This window comes from Sinocyclocheilus rhinocerous, unplaced genomic scaffold (assembly GCF_001515625.1).
Source record: "Sinocyclocheilus rhinocerous isolate Xijiao unplaced genomic scaffold, SAMN03320098_v1.1 scaffold140, whole genome shotgun sequence".
In the NCBI taxonomy this organism is placed as follows: Eukaryota; Metazoa; Chordata; class Actinopteri; order Cypriniformes; family Cyprinidae; genus Sinocyclocheilus; species Sinocyclocheilus rhinocerous.
The window spans coordinates 796,057-814,351 of record NW_015642053.1 but is presented as its reverse complement, the minus strand read 5'-3'; the positions used below and the strand labels follow the sequence as shown (position 1 = coordinate 814,351).

General features: G+C 36.5%; 3 protein-coding genes across 3 annotated transcripts in view; all 3 read right to left on the bottom strand.

The window, feature by feature from the left end:
* Nucleotides 1-6,089, bottom strand: part of LOC107755397 (E3 ubiquitin-protein ligase rnf213-beta-like) — a 29,878-nt gene extending 23,789 nt beyond the window's left edge. Inside the window, exons 1-16 of the mRNA XM_016572179.1 lie at nt 5,984-6,089; nt 4,523-5,266; nt 4,269-4,424; nt 3,947-4,113; nt 3,583-3,857; nt 3,255-3,499; nt 2,880-3,083; nt 2,563-2,776; nt 2,409-2,464; nt 2,145-2,307; nt 1,927-2,070; nt 1,590-1,688; nt 1,380-1,508; nt 1,052-1,211; nt 709-882; nt 471-620 (exon numbers count right to left, since the gene is read on the bottom strand). Of these exons, the coding sequence (XP_016427665.1) occupies nt 471-620; nt 709-882; nt 1,052-1,211; nt 1,380-1,508; nt 1,590-1,688; nt 1,927-2,070; nt 2,145-2,307; nt 2,409-2,464; nt 2,563-2,776; nt 2,880-3,083; nt 3,255-3,499; nt 3,583-3,857; nt 3,947-4,113; nt 4,269-4,424; nt 4,523-5,238 (3,052 nt within the window). The 5' untranslated portion in view covers nt 5,239-5,266; nt 5,984-6,089. The remainder of the gene's footprint in view (nt 1-470; nt 621-708; nt 883-1,051; nt 1,212-1,379; nt 1,509-1,589; nt 1,689-1,926; nt 2,071-2,144; nt 2,308-2,408; nt 2,465-2,562; nt 2,777-2,879; nt 3,084-3,254; nt 3,500-3,582; nt 3,858-3,946; nt 4,114-4,268; nt 4,425-4,522; nt 5,267-5,983) is intronic.
* A 1,077-nt stretch (nt 6,090-7,166) lies between these two features.
* On the bottom strand, nt 7,167-13,095 carry dnai2a (dynein, axonemal, intermediate chain 2a). Its single transcript, XM_016572205.1, has 13 exons — nt 13,072-13,095; nt 11,449-11,585; nt 11,111-11,275; nt 10,365-10,483; nt 10,062-10,204; nt 9,873-9,986; nt 9,489-9,628; nt 9,227-9,349; nt 8,924-9,144; nt 8,399-8,534; nt 8,154-8,300; nt 7,779-7,978; nt 7,167-7,565 (listed from the first exon to the last, which is right to left on the bottom strand). The coding sequence occupies exons 2-13, from the start codon at nt 11,575-11,577 to the stop codon at nt 7,508-7,510; spliced, it is 1,695 nt and encodes a 564-aa protein (XP_016427691.1). The 5' UTR covers nt 11,578-11,585; nt 13,072-13,095; the 3' UTR covers nt 7,167-7,507.
* A 1,710-nt stretch (nt 13,096-14,805) lies between these two features.
* The window catches only part of LOC107755457 (nuclear protein localization protein 4 homolog), a 12,732-nt gene continuing 9,242 nt past the window's right edge, over nt 14,806-18,295 (bottom strand). Inside the window, exons 13-17 of the mRNA XM_016572239.1 lie at nt 17,805-17,876; nt 17,418-17,510; nt 17,131-17,250; nt 16,834-16,936; nt 14,806-16,514 (exon numbers count right to left, since the gene is read on the bottom strand). Of these exons, the coding sequence (XP_016427725.1) occupies nt 16,357-16,514; nt 16,834-16,936; nt 17,131-17,250; nt 17,418-17,510; nt 17,805-17,876 (546 nt within the window). The 3' untranslated portion in view covers nt 14,806-16,356. The remainder of the gene's footprint in view (nt 16,515-16,833; nt 16,937-17,130; nt 17,251-17,417; nt 17,511-17,804; nt 17,877-18,295) is intronic.

The following is an 18,295-nucleotide window of genomic DNA, read 5'->3' as shown; positions in this document are numbered from 1 at the left end:
AATTAGTGTAAATATATTTACAGAATTCTCATTCTCATAGTCTCATTTGGAAATCATGGCATTAATCATGATGTTTTTTATTCTATTGGCAGCTTTAATTTTTAACAATAAGAAATAAAAAACAAATCTACATTTTATTTTATTTATATATATATATATATACATATTTGGCTATAAAATACTGTGGCTAAGTACTGGTGTATATATATATATATATATATATACACACACACACACACACACACATATATTACTTACCTACACTGTCAACTGTCTACTCCAGGTAATGCAACAATATAAATGCCAATTATTTAGTTTTGGAAACAGCAAGTTGTATTTATAATATCACACTTTTTATTATCTTTCATCTTAATAGTTTAGGAAGAGGTCCCTCACAAGGGGTTCATAATATTTGGGGGTCCTTGGTATCAAAACATTTGAAAACCCCTGTCCAAAGGTAAATTCCTTACCATCTACAACATCAGTAATCTTCCCCAGCATATTAATAAGGTTGGTCATGAACATCTTCTGTTGTTCAAAGGCTTTTAAGTCATCTTCTCTTTGACTGAGTAGCTCTGACACATCGATTGAGATATTCTCTTCTTTGTTGTTCTTCTTATCTAATGTCAAAATAAACAAAATGATGAATAAGCTTGTGCCTAAAGAGACCTCTATAAGTTGTAATGATACAAAGTGCATAACACTTACGCTGGTTGTAAAGCTTCTGAAATTGACTTTTAGACTTAAAGACGGTCTTAAGGTGGCCCAGAGGTATATTTCCCTGGCAAAGGGACTGAATTAGAGAACCTAAGAATGATTGACTATCTGCTATTAAACGACTGGCATCATCTTCCAACTTCCACTGATTTCCATTCCATTTGTCTGTGAAAATTAAACATAATCCATGTTAATGAACAACTGCTGCCCATAATGTATTTATGTATATACACGATGGATTCTTAAACTGTGTCCAGGATTTCTTTCTCTGACTATTCACTTTGTTGTTAAATCATGTTAAATTCTTGAAACTTGTAAGACCCAGTCACTGCACCTTGAGATAAGAGGAAGTTTATTGCTGATTGCGGGTCCAGTAGACGACCTTCATGATCCTCTCCAAAACAAGCTGCTGACTCCACAATAATGGAGGACATGACAGGCCATGAAATGAACTTGGTAAAGAGATGACGTAAAAGGTCTCCTTCCTTCTTTGCCTGCAGAAAAAGGCAAAAAGAAAATACAAAAAGATATTTACAAGGTGTACAAGTAAATACAAATACATTAATCTAACTAACTTTCAGTAAAGAGAAAATAAGGGAGCAGTCAGACATACATCAATACTGCAAAACTGAAAAATAATTCAGCATGAAAGGTGACATTACCTGACACTGTTTCTTAATAGCAGTCTGACAAAACTCTTTGAAACAAGACTGAAGGTTTGTATGACTATTCTCAATAGCCTTTGCTGACGTCTCCAGACAGCATGCAACAATCTTGTCAGTGTCAGAGATCTAAAAAATAAAAGGAGGATGGCGGTATACATTATGTACAGTTCCAATGTATATGCTTCTAAAATAAGGCTTATACCTTACCTGGGACACTCTTCTTTTCAGGTCTCGGTCTAATAAACCCTTCCAGCTTTCAGAGACGCCTGGTATTGAACACTCAATCCCATACAAATCATTCCACAACTACAAAGAAGAATTAACAAAACCAAAAATGACTATTTTATAGATCCAGTCACCTATCAAGTTTTCTGACCTAAAAAAAATTGGTATTGTACAAAGACATTTGACTGATAAAGAATCTAAAAGACACAAATTGACCTCTTGGTATAATTCAAAGAACATCAAACAGTGTCTAAAGAAGTTTCACATTCTTAAAATCTAGCATAACCTTTAAGTTGATCGGTTGTACGGATTACTACACCTGTATTTCTTCAGGGTAAGCAAATTTAGACTCCTTCATCAGAGGATTGTGTAGCAGCCCATCTCTCCATTTACTGAAATCCATTTGAATTTCATTAAGCATGGACAAGAGCTGATTTTGCTTTCGTTTCATTTCCTCCCCACCCTGCAAAATAAAATAATTTGCTTACAAATACCACCCTTAAAATGACTTTCAGGAAGATATCAATGATACAGTACCTTTGAAAAAGAATCATGAAGAATTTCAGCCGTTTTAAGTAGGAGTTTGAATGAGAGCACTGTGACCCTGTATTGTGGGACAAGTCGAGTGATTTTGCAAACACTCTTGTGAACATTTCTGCAACACCGAAAGATTAGGCCAGATAACTTGGGCTCCGTGATTCTGTGATTAAAGAAATTCTGCATTAATACCTGCCTAATATCAAAGTTTTAAGAACAAGCTTACTATGTTTAATAAATACCACATTTAATAAACTTGCACACCGTTCTCTGTCCTCCTCAACCCTTTTCAACAAGAGGTTAAGAACCTTTTCAGTTGCCTGCAATTTAATAAAGCACACATTTGTTGGTATGAAAATGTTCTCTCTGTGCCAAATGCAAAACCTGTAGAGCAAACTATGTGCCTTTAATTAGGTACCTCCAGGTTTTTTTCTGTGCGGTTGTGATCAGTGTTTTGTTCAGCCTCCTTCATTCTATACATCAGGCTCTGGATCAGGAGTTCAGGAACAATTCCTGTCAACTGGACAAACTCGGGGACATCCTCAAAAGCCACCATGGAAAGCCAGCTTTTCAACAAGTAAGGATTATCCTTGGTCATTGATGAGTGATCTTTGATCAGTTGATGGACTATCCTACAATTTTAGAAACAACATATGTAATATGCCTCATATTTATATTCAAGTCATAAAATTTTGAGAAATAAAAATAAGCTCCTCTAAAAATATTTGGACAAACCTCCTTTTGTCAGAGAGTCCTCTAATTTTCTCCCTGAAAGATTGATACTCTATGTTTTCAAGCCCTGCCCATCTCTGTTCAATCATAGCTGAGTCTGGATCTGACATTGCTCCTGGCTTTCTCAGTAAATGAAGGACTGGAACAAGTAGCACCACTTCTGAGATCAGCTTCCTTGCACATTGATTCATCAGTCCCGTCACAGTGCTAAAAAAGCAACCAAAATTATGATGACATTGCGGTGTCTTTTAAGACATACCTATGTAAAGCAATAACAACTATTCAGTAGGCAAGGCTTTGTTTTATAGTGTGCATTAGGGGACACGGATAAAATCAAATTATCTGAAACTACAGATTTATCCAATAAACATTACTCACTAGTCAATTAAAGGTACGGCTGTTAGGGTTGTTTGCATTTCTCCAAGAGAAGCAGTCATTTCAGAGACTACTTGGCAGAGTTTGCCCCAGTCCTTTGTGCCGAGATCCACACCACAGCCACAGCACACCTGGAACACCGAGAGGGCCACTTCCAATGATTTGGTGCCAGACGAGCTCTCTGAAGGTTTCCCTCCAGATCCTCCTTTCAAAATCCAACTCAGTCTACTAGAAATCAGTTCTGAGACCTAAAACAAAGAAGGCAGAGCTATAATTCTTCTACTCTGTTAGGATAGTCTTTCGAAAATGGAATGAAGAAAGCCACACCTACTTCTATTTGAGAAGGGGAAGGATGCTCTGGAAATTTCAAACGTCTCATGACTGACTGAAAACCTTGTTTGTAACTGTTTAGGTGTTGGATAAGTGTCTTGTTGTCTTCATCATTAAATGACCCCCATTTCTTAAACACTCTGTCCAGCAGTGCATGTGCAGAGGTCTCCCAGCGTTTGCAAATTTCTTCTTGCGCATTCTGAAAGATCCAGTTCGTCACCCGTTCTTTAACAGATCTTGAACTTGAACTTATGTAACCTTCATAAAGGTGCAGCTCTTGAGAGGAAACAACACAGATCAGGCATTACATCACATACAGTGTACAATGATTTACCAAAAAAAAACTTATGTAACACTTTCAGTACCTTTTACTGTATTTTCAGTGGGGACATAAACATGTCTTAATGCTGTTTCCATAATGGGGTCATTTTGTTTCTGAACTGCATATCTATATTCTATTGGAACACCCCTGTCAATGCCTTGCCAAAGTGAAAATGTTGCTTCAATCAAATAGCCTTCCTGTTGTAGACCCCTAAGCAAAAAGAAATGACATTAAAGTAAAAAACACTTTACAACACAAAGATCACATAACTTTTACATGTTATAGTACAATTCAAATTTTATTTGCTACCTATAGGCTATAATATAGGCAAATATGTTATCATTATAAATTAATGAGAGACTTACAAAAAATATGTAATCTGTAGTTCAAAGACTCCACTCCCTTGAAGGAGCAAAAGAGAGTCATGCTGTCTGTCAAATCTGAATTTTTTGTCCAGAACAGCATAAATGTAGAAAGTGAACACTGGCTGTTCGGCTGGAGCCCTCACTGGGGAAGGTTTTCTATGGAAATAATATTATTATTATTAGAGGTCATATTCTGTATCCATTTAGGTTAAATGTTTGATTTGATAAGTGCATTATATTATAATTTTGCAAACCTTCTTTTGCTATTGTCCTGAACTGTTGCTGTCTGATTCCTCTGCTCCTTAGACTGTTCAGTCTTTCCCGCTCCAGCAGCTGCTGCATACGATTTTGGTTCTTCTGTTATTGACTTGAGTTTAGTGTCCTTTTGTGAATCTCCTTCCGAACATTCTTTATTTGCAACTTTGTCTTTCTGATCGTCTCCATCTTGTTTTCTGCAACCATCTGATAGTTTGGTCCTTTCTTTTGTCTCCTCTGTAGGTTCCCTTGTTTCACCCACTTTCCTTTTCTTCCTCTCAACACTTTCATCCTTTTCTCCATCACTTTCCTTTCCTTTGTTCCTTGACAGACCAGTTTCCACCTCCATCTTAACATCTTCAGGACCGAGTTCTGTTGACACTTCTGTGGTCTCAGTGTTGCCATTGAGCTCTGTTTGTGTCTGTTGTGTTGCCTGACTAACAGTCTCCGTCTGAGTCTCCTTGGTTTCCAGCCCACTTGGGCTTGTTTGAGTCTGAGCATCTTTACTCAGCGGTTCAGGCTCTGTTGTGCCCGTGCTGTGCCCACCATGGCCTCTGGATCTGGATCTGGCTGAGCTTGGGTGACTAGTATGCTTGCATTTCGTTTGGCTCTGCGAACGTGCTCTGGATGATGATGTCCTACCATCTCTTTTTTGGGCCACCTTCTTCTGTGCACCTGCCTTTCCTTTCTCTCGACTCTTTCTCTTCCTTGTCATTTTCTATTGTCTCACAGCTTGTGGCTTCCTGGTTGTTGCAAAAGAGGTTCAAGTGTCAAAGATTCTCTAAGATAAATATTTTATAAGTATGTATAATATATAAAAATAAACATAACAATTGTATGCATTTTAAAATTAAAATTCATTTTTGTTTTACTATCGGCCTACTGCCATTAATCAGAAGTGAGGGAGGTACTGCTGTATTTGCAGTGCTGTTTTTTTTTTTAATATCATATGTCATAGTCTGCTTTACAGAAACCACAGTCTAACCATGTTAAGGAGCCAACCACGATTTTACCTGTGGTTATTATGGTCTTATTGCGAAAACTACGGTTAAAATATGGTTATTATACAACGACTACGGAAACTTTTCATAAGGGATCACAGAATATTGCATTGCCTCAATGACTGCAACGACATATCTTCTAAAATTCATAATAAGGTTTTATGTTTTTCCTCAGCTCAAAACTTAAATAACCATAACTCATAACCATCTCTGCTCATCAATAACAACTTCCTCATAACTTCTCTTAGGTTTCCTTTATCAGAAATAACACAGCCTCACACATTTCCCGAAAAGAGAAATCTAAAAAAGTGTCTTAATACAGTTAAATGAGGACAAATTTGAGTGAAATATAGAATTCAAAACAGCACATTAGAAAAAATGAATGAATCATAAACCTCGTTTGCAACAAAACGAGTGTCTATAATATTAACAACAAAATAAGCCTACATTATGACTTACCTGAATTGACCCTTGGCATTGTAAAAAGATGACACATGCATGTTTTGGAGAGTCACTCTCCCTGAATAGTCATCACTCCTGTCAGCAAACCGATCTATTCGTTGCAGTTCCCCTCAGTTCGGCTTTTTATTGCATTCGCTACACTTTCAGTTTCGTTTCACCAGCTAGTTTCTAGACACTGGCCGTTCCCTCTTTACAACTAACGAAAGCTTCACTCATGAATATTAATCTTATCCTTAAGCTGACGTTGCATGACCATGCATAGTTTTATTTTATTACTAGGGAGGGCCTATATTTGAGTTAGTTTAAACTAAAATGTAGGGGAATAACAATTATAATTAGGGTCGATACTTGGGGAAAAATAGTTTAAATATATCACATTTAAAACAAGATATCACGGAACATTTATTTAACGATAGCAAAAGTAAATTTCTTAATTAAATTAATGTTTATCTCTGTTTTATATGAAGAGTTTATTTACAAAAACAGATAACTCCGTTTTTATAAATTTTCATAAATCATCTTTTTTATTGTGTTATCATGTTTTTATTGTGTTAGTCAGGCCTGCATTTTTTTGTTGTTGTTGTTATTATTATTTAATCAAAACAACCCAACTGCAGTTTGATTGATATTAACTGGAATGCAGGATAAAAAAACAAACAAACAACAACAACAAAAAACATGATTTTTGAACATTTTTTAAAACGGAGTAATCTGTTTTTGCAAACGAACTCTTCATATATATATATATATATATATGGGATGGGAATACACCGAGGATGGGAATACTCTGAACCCTACTGTAAATAGATTTATACAAACTGAGAAAGTCAAAAACCATTAGGTTATGCCGCACTCTCTCCTATTATTTTTTTATATTATTATTGTTAAATTGTACTATTAAATGAACATTCAAAATATTCTAATAACATAATGTTACTGTAATATTTAATTATTACTATGACTGAAGGAATAGGTACCTTAAAAAGGATCAAGATAGGGCTCAGTTCCTGGGTTATTTCATGCTAAAAGGTGGATTAATATTTCATCCTCACATCCACAAAAAGTGCTAATGTTAACATGAACCATCTTAACGACAGTACACTTCAGAAGAAATATTTCCATCATGTGTCAATATTTCATGCCAAGGTTTACATTATACAAAACAAAATGAAGTAGACCATTCACTTTTGATGGTTTTTTAATGCTGTTAATTTTTGCATTAATTCAGGGGTATTTGTGTATATTATGTCTTAAAATTACAATAACTTGCACATGTAACACACTCATGAGTTTACAGTAAAAACAAAGATTAAAGGACACATTCATATTTCACATTTAATTTTCAAGCATTTTCAACTGATACCGAGTTGGTTTATGTATTGTGGCTTATGCTAAAGTTATGTCTTAAAAAAAAAAAATCAGTAAACAGGTGGGGGGCAGCAAGTGTAATAATCTTGGATGATTGTTTTCAATTTACTTTTGATTTAACTGATTTAAAGTCTGTTTGCAATTGGAGCTTTCTTATTTGGCATCTTTAGGATCCGTGTTCTGCTTGGATGCCTTTACACACACCACTTTCCTGCATGGGGACAAGAAACAACCTTAGAAACCATAGATGCAAAACCAGCCAAACTACGTATCTTTTGTTGATTGGCTGGTATATACTGATGACTGCTAACATACTGATTCATGTCAAAATCATACCATGCCTGACAGTCAAACAGCTAAGCTTTAAAATCTTATTAAGAGTGGAACCCAACCGCGTTAAACCTGAAAGCAAAACATCCCTGACCTTCTCTCTTTCTCCTCGTCCTTTATTTTCTTCTTCTCAGCTTCCACAGTCTCAAAAAACTCCCTCTCTGTACAGGCCAGAAGTTCCTCCATGTCATCTTTTCCTCCCTCATCCTCTACGGAAGAGCTATGTTTCATTTGATGCCTCTCTCTGTACTGACCTTCCAGAATCTTTTCTCTCTTGGTCTCACGTTCAAACATCTGAAATGAAGTAAAAATCCACACCAACAGCTCAGCGTACATCAGAAGGAATCGTATCCCTTTATAGTTCACACAAAAATTTAAATGGTCATCATTTACTAAAATCTCATGTCAATATGAATTTTAAAGTGTGAACGTGTTTGCATATGTGAAGGAAGTTATGTTCATGTCTCACTTCTGAGACCAGGGCCTTCTCGTTCTTCTGCAGAGTGCACAGGTCTGGTGACATCTTCAGCAGTCTAACGGTTCCTAGCTGAGATCCACAGCACACCAAAGAGTCTTTATCTCGTACACGGATGCTGTACAGAGCTTCATCACAAACCTATGAGAAAAAGAAAAACTCATAAACAGTATAAACAAATAATGATTTTATATTTAAATGGGAGACATTCTCAGTATGAGGAGATGTTTAGGTCTGACTTTGAGATTGAGAATGGGGTCCTTCTGTTTAAACAGTATGTCCCACACATCCAAGGTGCCGTCCATCTTCACCGTAAAGAAGACAGAGGGTCTGACTGGACTCCAACAGCCATCTAAGAGATAGGTCATGTGATATCTGTAGAAACAGTTTCTATGATTTTGTGATTCCAGGAGCTCTTTGTACGTTCTTCAGTTAAAAACAACAGTTAGTGAGGGAACATTTTTTTTAAAATATGATTTGATTTAATGTGTTCTTTAGCCTTTTAATTCAGAGTTAGATTGTTTTGTATTAATAATAATGTATTCATTTAAATACTTTTTAAAGTATATCAATTTAAATAAAGCATATCAATTTAAATAAAATTTAAAGTCATCCTGTGGCCCCCTAGGCCTCCAAGTTGGGAATTATTGACTTAAAATATAGTTGATCCAACTTTGCATCACAAACAGTAAAATAAAACCCATCTGATTGGTATAATTGCTGCTCTGTCAGTTCTGTATTTCAGAACAATAACAGTTTCTTACTTGGACGAAATGATGGAGGACTCTTTGATGTCCTCTGACCAGATGCGGGCGGTCCAATCAGCAACAGTCAAGAAGTTCTTCGGAAAGAAGGGGTTCCTCTGGAGGGCGTAAATGGGGCCATGGTGTCCGCTGTACATGCATACAATCGGATCATCTGTGGTCTCTAACTTGCGATTGCACGAGACCACAAGCCCCTGCTCTGTGCCCACCAGAAACTTGGCCTTTTGTAATCAAAAGCAAAAAAAACTCTCAACATGAATTTCCACAATGGAATGAGACAAACAAAATGAGAGCTGCTCTTACCATACTGTTTTCAAACTCCATTGAGACTGCACCAAGGGCATTTTCACGGTTTCCCTTCTTACTGGGATCCAGCACGAGCCGCTTGGTGGGCTCATTCATATTACGAATGTCCCAGAACAGTACCTGGTGTCAGATAGATACTTCTTTGAGTACAGTATGTAATCTGACTAATTTGAAGGGTTTGTTAGTATAGCGATCCATTCTGTGAAATATTGGTGGCTTATTTGAATGTTTTTGGACTGTTTTGCCACTGTACACAGACCTGACCATCTGTAGAAGCTGAGAAAGTTTCAGTGCCTATCTTTGTCTGCAGCCAGATGACCTTGTAGACAGGATCTTTATGGCTATGCTCAGTGGCGGACATCTGTACTGGCTGGCTGCCACTCCGAGTGTCCCAATAGCCTGAAAAGAAGGCAAACTCTCTGACTTGAGAACATTTGTGTACCTTTTCGTAAATACATTTACAGCTGTGTATATGCTGCTTTCAAACATATATCTGTGATGTTTACAATCAATGGCAAACACATAGTAGACTGTAAGGAATTGAGCATCACTGAGCTTGCACAAATTTGTCTGATGAATGGAAACAAGCACATCTCCCTATATAATCATTCATATGCAATTCATATTCACAATAAAAACCCACCGATCTGTCCATTGTAGCTTCCTCCAATAAGGATGTGAGTATCTTTGTGGTTGTACTCCAGACAAACAAGCGGAGATATAGGTTTCAGAGTCATCTCAGGTTTATTGCAAATTTCTGTAGATGAAAGAAAAAAAATTATATTTACCACATACATAAATGGTATCATCAATGAAACTGTGTATAACATACCAATGTTCCATATGTAGGAGTCAAAGCTCATATTTTTGGGCGCTCTCTGAAATTCCAGGCAAGAGTAGGCAACGGCTAGTTTATGATAATCAAGCGGATGCCAGGACAAACTGGTGGCAGTACGTTTTACTTTATTTGGGTCCCTAGAAAAAATCACATTGGATTTTGGTTAAAGTTGTGCCACATAAATCACACACTGCATCTACCTTTCTTTCTACTTATTTATTGATCCACCCTTCCATCCGAGCCAAATCATGTGTACATTAGTTGTTCATCCTAATGTGCTCTAATAAGTGTGCCCACCTTAGCATACTGATGATTCTTGCTGATGGCTCGTACTCCATTTCCTGCACCCCCTTCTCATCTTTTAAATCTGGGAAGCAATCTTCTGCATCTTTACACTGGTTGCAGTGTTCCATGACCTTCAGTTGACAAGAAGACAAGAATTCATGAAGTGATTGTGTTTCTGAGGACATGTGAGATTTAATAAGCAGTTCTGAAAAAGATGGAGATAAAAGCTGAAACCAAAGTCAAATTCAATCCAGTTATCTCACTCTTGTCTTAAAAGGATTTGTGCACCATAAAATGAAAAATCTGTCATTATTTACTCTCACGTTGTTCCAAACCCATGAGTTTTTTTCTTCCATGGAGCATAAAGGAAGACATTTGTACAGGATACTCTTGTCTATCCAATTCAAATGAATAGAGACAGCAGCTTTCAAGCTTTACAAGGATGCAAAAGCTCCATAAAAGTATAAAAGAATGACAAATATATTGCATCTGTCTCATCAAATGGGTTTGAAAAAACATGAGGATGGGCAGATGTACAGTATTTTCATCTTTACCTGAACTATTCCTAAAATTTACAGACATTTAAAGTAATGTAAACAAAATTAGCTTTCTTTAAATCAAAGTCATTCTCTTTGCTCAAGAGAGGGGGGAAATCGCTCACCAAGCTTATTCTATCATTTAAGCACATTATTGCTCACTTTGCAGTGCCTGATATACTGATTAAATGTTTATGGTGTGTTTATGGTGTTGGCACTCACGCTAGCAGTCTCCATAACCATGTGCTGACAATGCTCATCCTTCAGATATTTCTTCTTGTAGCGGGCAGTCACCTCCGTGTCGTCTGCATTGATCATTTTTGCCCACCCCCCTTCTACATGGTTTATTCCTTGTGACACTTTTTCAAATGAAGTCATTGTGCTCACCTGAACAAGTCAAACAGACATTTTCATGTTTTCATCATGTCTTAACATATTGCTTAAAAAAATATATATATAAATAAATAAATAAATAAATATCACACTGGCAATTAGATTTTCCTTGTTTAAGCATTAAAAAAAATAATAATAATAATGTTGATCAATGTTGCTGTTGTCACCTCTGACGTATCCTTGCTGAATTCTGTGTTTACTTCAGATCCACAGATCTCTTGCAGAGCAGGATCAGGTGGGATGTCCTCATGCTCCACATCACTTTCTGAAAAGTCACACGAGTGATCGATGTCCATTTTGAAAGCTAAAAAAAGGAGGGGGACATGTACTGTAAATAGGATCTTAATGGAGGTGCATGAAGATACACATTAGAGGTACATTCATATCGTTTTCTTTGATGTTTTCTTGTGAAAATTGTTTTAATTGGTAATCAATGTGTACGTTTTTCTTCTGTCCTCACTATCACTTTCCATCCTGAGTCTTTTGTGATATCTCTTTAATATCATCATCCTACATTATTTTCTCTCTGTATAATAAATAAATAAATATCATAAAAATAAAATAAATCTGATTTATTGAAAAACAAACGTAAAAAAAAAACAATCAAAATTAAGTTTGTTGACACCCTCACGTTGGTCAGTTTATATTCTCACTGGACAATAACTAACTTCTGCTCTTTATTTCCACAGAGTTTAGAGCAGGAATGACCCATAAAAACACACTGATAGCAAGACTGTCTGCTTTATTATGAACCACACTTACAGAAACGAAAGTTCAGTTGCTCCTGCAGTTCAAGAAACGCTGCCACTAGAGAGCGCTAAGCAGTTAACGTCTCAATGATGGCAAACAAGCAAGCTAGAATTAAAGCTGAAACGCAACGAAACGTAGTCTTATTTTTAGTTTTTCCTCAAAACAATTCTGTAATAATCGAGATTTCAATAAAACCTATCCTTTTATATAAAAAAATTAAGATTAAAGTTTGAAAATCTGCTGCTGACTTACCTTGCCAGAATGTGAGGAATCCAAATATAACGGACAACGATAACGACAACGTCAGTGATAAAAAAAAAAAAGGGATAAAACGCTCCCAAAACGAGTTCTATCTCCTGTATAATAGTATTTAAAATATTTTACGACGACGTAATAGCTATTATTCAATAAATTACAGTATTTTTGAACTTCCAATTATTGAATAGCATAGTAGAGAATACTTGTCTCATGAATATTAATGAGACCGTGCTGACGTCAGGTAGGCCTACTGCGCTGGACTTCACGTAACCTAATAAATTAATATTCATAAGTCAATTTATTACCATACTGTGAGAAATCTTTTATCAACCAAACAACGTTTGTAAAGAAGCCGGCGTGTTTTGCATTCTTTCTAAAACACCACCGACCACTGTAAGAATAGTCTATAAAAAATGTAATAATGCTGGAAAATGTATTAACAACTTGAAAACATGGAAAATGAACAGAAAACAACAGAATAGGCTATACAGAAAAGAATACAACAAATGCTTTTGATGAGATGATATAAGAAGCTGCCATTGCTCATCACATTATCGAAAAACAATTACAATTAAATTTTTTTTTCTTTTAAAAAGCAGCAAAAGAAGAAAAAGCTTGATCTTGACCCATTGTATATCATATTTTGTGGCTAAATGCTCCAAAAATCTTCACCCGATTTAAACAAAGACAGACATAATCACTTGATTTAAAAAATAAAAAAAAAAAATCTAGATACAACAATTAATGTACAATAAATCTGGTCTTATGCATATGGAAAATACCTTAATTAGTCCTATACTTGTGAATTATCAGGTTTCTTAATTCTTCGCACCACCACCCTATTCCTGCGTCCCTGTCTTGTGCCAGGCTCAGGTGGGTTTCCCTCTCCTTCAGGAGGTGGACGCTCTGCTCGAGGAGGTGAGTGACTTCTGCCGGTTTGTGCTTCATCCACAAATAACTCTATTCCCTCAAACTTTGTGGTCAGCTCCGCTAGTCTCTCTTTCAAGGAATTAAATTCCTTGTACAGGTCATTTAGAGCTTCAGATAATGGCTGAATCCTGAAAACACACACACACACACATAAGATGGAGCAAGCACATAAATATATTTATTTATTTACTTATTTTTTTTAAACATACCTTCCATAGTCTGGTAGCACTGTGCTGTGATCATTCAGAAGGAGGTCTTTGACTTGGGTCATGATGGCATATTTCCAGTTATCCAAGACTAAAGTGAGATTGGCGCATCCTCTCAAGTTCACTTTCTCACCTAAAACACGCACAAAAAGCAAAACATATGAAAATATTTTTTTTATTTGTATTATTATTTTCAAAAAAAGGTTTGTTAAACATTTACAGTTAATACATTTAAATATTTTACCATGGTATTATTATTCACAATATAACTTAAATGTGTTATAATTACATAACATTTCAAAAGCTTTTATAGAAAAATATAATTTTTAAAATATACATATGCAGTATTTTACCTTCAGTTTTGTAGTCCCACTCCACAGTCTGTCTTGCGCTCTTCTGAGCAGCTCCCAGTGAGAGCACAAAAAGTAACGGCAGTAGACAATTCATGACTCTGTACAACCAAATAAATTCAAACAGGATCACAAATGAAATTAAATCAGATGCTTAACAACTGACAATATGAAATATAAAAACAATTTGGGAGACCAGCATTTTATGACTATAATGATGTGCTTACCTGAGGCGTCTGATTATGAAAAGCCAATTAAATAATGATAATCATGAAAAAAACACACACCTTCAAATATCATTAAATATCAGCAGTATGTGTCTTTCTGGCTTTTATATTATCATTCCCACCTAATCCCGCCCAGTGGTTGGGGCTGTGTCTGAAAGTGGAGTTAAATTTCAGTGTTTAACTCACCTTGTCACACTTTCTTTTGGAAGAAAAATAGCTTTTTTAAAATCAAGGACCCATCTGTTGAGGTAGGTGTAAGGAGAGATAAAGTGTTAATTTAAGAGGACTAGATAGAATCCAGATGCGTCAGACTGAACTTCTGAAAGCTTCAGGTAAGATGTTTGAAGTCAAGTTCACTCTACCTCAGCATTCCAGCGACTCATCTGCCACACATATGAGGTCCTTCTGATTGCTGGAGGTGAAACTTCTTCAACCTTTACTTTAAGAATCATACAAACAAAAATTGACCTAGACATTTTTTTTTAAAAACATACCGTAAAATCTTCACCCTCAGGATACACACATATTTATGTTAACAAGTAACTGGTTTGTGTGACATACTTTGAACTACCTTGAAAAAGTCCATATGCTCAGTTTGTATGGGATGTATATGTAGAGCCCTTGAAGTATATCTAAAGCAATATATCAAGCAGCACAGGGCCCCATCTGGTCTACCCTACCATAAAAATGAATCAACTTTTGTATTTTTTAACCAAAAAGTTGCTGTTGAAGGCTAAACTAATTCATTCGTTATTTACGAACACAAAATCAGGAAATAAAAAGACAAGACCACGGCATCCAAAGGAATTGGTTTTATTGTTGTTGAACTTTTTTCTAGTATTTAAAACCCCAAAACCAATTGAAAGCATACAACTCAGGACACCTGTGTTTTATGACAATGGGGCCTAAGCACGGCTATCTGCACCTCAAACCTCAAAACTCTTAAAGCAAAAATCTGATTTCAATCTGTGAACAATGATGATCAGTGTGTGCCCATTTAAGTGAACCAATAGACTGAATCTAGAGTGTTGGAAATTATGAGTTTGAGAATATTGAATTAACTCTACAAAATATAACACAAATGTAAACATCTAGATCATTTCAGAGGGCTGAAATTCTCCTGAATGCATATTTAAGAGATGTCTTTGGGCTGGTTTCTAAAACATTGATTCGTGGCCAAATGAAAATAGCTGTCAGAAGACAATATAACCCTGTTTCCAGCCAGTAAAATCTATCTGCTGAACTACACAGACCAGTGTAGAAGATCTGAGGCTGGTTTAAAAAAAAAAGTCCAAAGCAAAGATGTCAATCAAGTGGAATAAGTTTAGACTTTTGCTTTTATATTTGTAGCTCTGTTCTTCCCTATCAATCAATCAATCTCTCTTGATCTCCACCATATGTGGAGCCGACAGGTGAGAGAGCGTGTTCAAAGACGGCCCTGACAGAACCCTTTGAAGGTGCAACGGTACAGGCTCCTTAAGGGCTGAACGGTGGAATCTCCACAACTGAAATCTGGACAGGTGCCAGGGGGACAGAATGGGAAATTGGTAATGAAAGGGCGATGACAGTGAAATGGTGCGGAAAAGGGTACCAGCACCAAAGTTGAGTGGCTACAGTTTTTTGCAAAGCAAACATAAACCAATCCACATTCGAAGCATAGCTTCTTAAGCTTTCAGAAGTCAACAGTCAATTGCAATCTTGAGGAAAAGGAACCTCTGCAGCCAAACCAACCATTCGAAAATAAAGCAAGCACGCGTGTTCGGTGAAGAAAGTGTTTTAAACTACGGTTGAAGATCTAAGAAACCATGATCAGTGCTGCAAACCACAAAGCTCCTTCAGCTGCATGTTTACTTCAAAATGGGCTTGAAAAAGTAATTTCCCTCAACATATAAAATCTTTTGAAATTAAATAACAGCATTTTTCCTTCTGTTTATTATTTACACAGCATCTTCAGTGAGAGTTGGGGAAAGACGTTTAACATCAGATGTTTCACCAATGGTGCTGAAAGGTTAGTTTGGACCACGAAGGGAGATGAGGAAGGTGGAAGGAGCTTCGCCCAAGTGCTTGTCTAAATAAAAGTCCCAGAATGCACTGGGCTCACACAGAGAGTGCTACATGGGTACAACCCATCATCTTCAGCCATCAATCATCATCAAAGTGATGCAGCCCACAGCGTTGGATCGGGCGCATATTCGGGCACGCGGCTGTCATCGGCATTTAGATGCGACACAGTCAGTGAGGGAGGCGAGGAGTTAAGGATTAGGCATACTAAATCGGCAGGAATACAGGGAAGCACGCCCACTCTCACTGCTGTTCCCGGTGGGATGTATGGTGCAGCCCGGATTCGTGGGGTTTTAGCTATGGGGCAAACTGCACATCTCGCAGTGCTCGGTGCCAGGTTGGTTCATGAAGGTGCAGTGGAGGCAGGACCACACAGCTGAAGAAGACTGCGGGAGAGTTGGGCCGCCCATGGCATAATCTAAAGATCCCGACGGCTGCCCTCCAACTGTGCCTGGGATTAACAAAAGAAACATGGTCTGCTAGTTGGAAAACCTATTGAAGAAATACTGAAAAACTGATGAAAAGCACAAGTTGAATCACTTAAATTACTAATTGGAAAAATCAACTAAAACTGAAAAAAATAAAAATAATAATTAAACTTAAAAACTGTGGTATTAAAAAAATAACAAAAAAAGAACACAAAAAATGATGAAAATAAAAAAATTTAAATGAAAACTGAAAACATAAAAATGAAAATGAAAGCTAAATATCAATAAAAACATTAACATTATATAAATAATAGTAAAATAACACTGTTCAGGACTACTCACTGCAGAGCTGCTCGATTGTGGCCCACTGCTCAGATTTCTTCCAGGTTTGAGCCAGCTCCTCATTGGATGTCTTCACTGCATCCAGCAGAAGCCCAATGCTGTCCTGTAGACATCAAAGAAAAGGAGATTAAGTTGTCAGGCAAAATACATATACAAACTCTTTATAAGAAGAAATTAATACTTTATAAAAATAATTTTTTTTTTTAAAACCAATCAAGGTAAGTGGGAGAATATGATGTGTGGGTATATATATATATATATATATATATATATATATAAATTCAATGAAAAACTCACCTGTAAGGGCATGACCTCATTGGTGACGAGAAAGAGAAGCAGATGGAAGTCTGAGACGATGTCCAGGAAGGAGGAGGAGGAAGAACACTGGGAAAGATACGTCGCTAAACTGTGGAAGTCCTGCACACACACAAACAATTTTTAAGTCAATATTTCACAAGAACTGTACATTTGACCACAGTAAACAGAATTAAGAGTTTTATGCTCATCTTTAACAAGAAAAGCTGTGAGACGTCTCCAGACATGATACAGATCTAAAACATCATTCCTAGACCCTAAATGTGTACCTGGGTCTCTCCCAGAGCATCTCTGTTTTCGATGGGGAAGCGAAAAGTAGAGGAGAAAGTGAATACAGGGTCCTTTGGGAAAGTGGTGGTGATCTGAAAAAACAGAGGGTTAAATAGCAATAATAAACAAAAGACAAAGACAGTATTAAAACTCAAATGTTTACAGCCAGTTTAATGTTATGTACCATCTATTGGACATGGCTTTCTATTGGGCTTTAAAGACCAGCTATCCACTTATGTCTTTGCATCAAAGAGGACAAGATCTATATCTAATATTATTAAAAACGACTTCCCTATACCATTGGCTTTTTGACAGATGTGTAGGCTGAAGGTCTAGATTTGATCAGTGCAAAAGTATGTAGTTATAATAACATGACAACAACTCACGTCAATGATCAAGTACTCCACTGGCAGCGGTCGGGCTAAATATGTGATGTCATTGCCGAATTTGTCTTTGTCCTGGAGGTGAAGAAAAAGATTGGAAAATGTGAACCTTTTCATGCCTCACTGACAACTAATCCCATGCATTCCTGTGGAAGTAGTGACACTGATAAGACTGTTTATGCCCAAAGCAACAGAAATATTAACTTTCATTCCTTCTGTTTTATGAAATATGAAACGCTCAAGTAAAAAGAAGCTCAGACTGTTTAGAAACATCAGTCAAACCCTGCAAGTGATATGATCAAGGTTACAATGACATGCTGGAACAGAAATGAGAAAAGTTACACTTCTGTTTAAAAGTTCAGGGTCAAATACTTTTATTCAGCAAAGGCGGCATTATATTGATAAAAAGTGACAGTAAAGACTTTAACATTACAAAAAAAAATCTAATTAATGCTGTTCTTTTGAAATTTCTATTCATTATATATATATATATA

Coding starts and splice junctions, on each gene's coding strand:
- dnai2a (XM_016572205.1), bottom strand. CDS start 11,577: ATGGACATCGATCACTCGTGTGACTTTTCAGAAAGTGATGTGGAGCAT. Junction 11,276..11,448: donor TCAGCAAGGATACGTCAGAG/GTGACAACAGCA, acceptor TGACTTGTTCAG/GTGAGCACAATGACTTCATT. Junction 8,535..8,923: donor TCCTCCATCATTTCGTCCAA/GTAAGAAACTGT, acceptor CTGTTTCTACAG/ATATCACATGACCTATCTCT.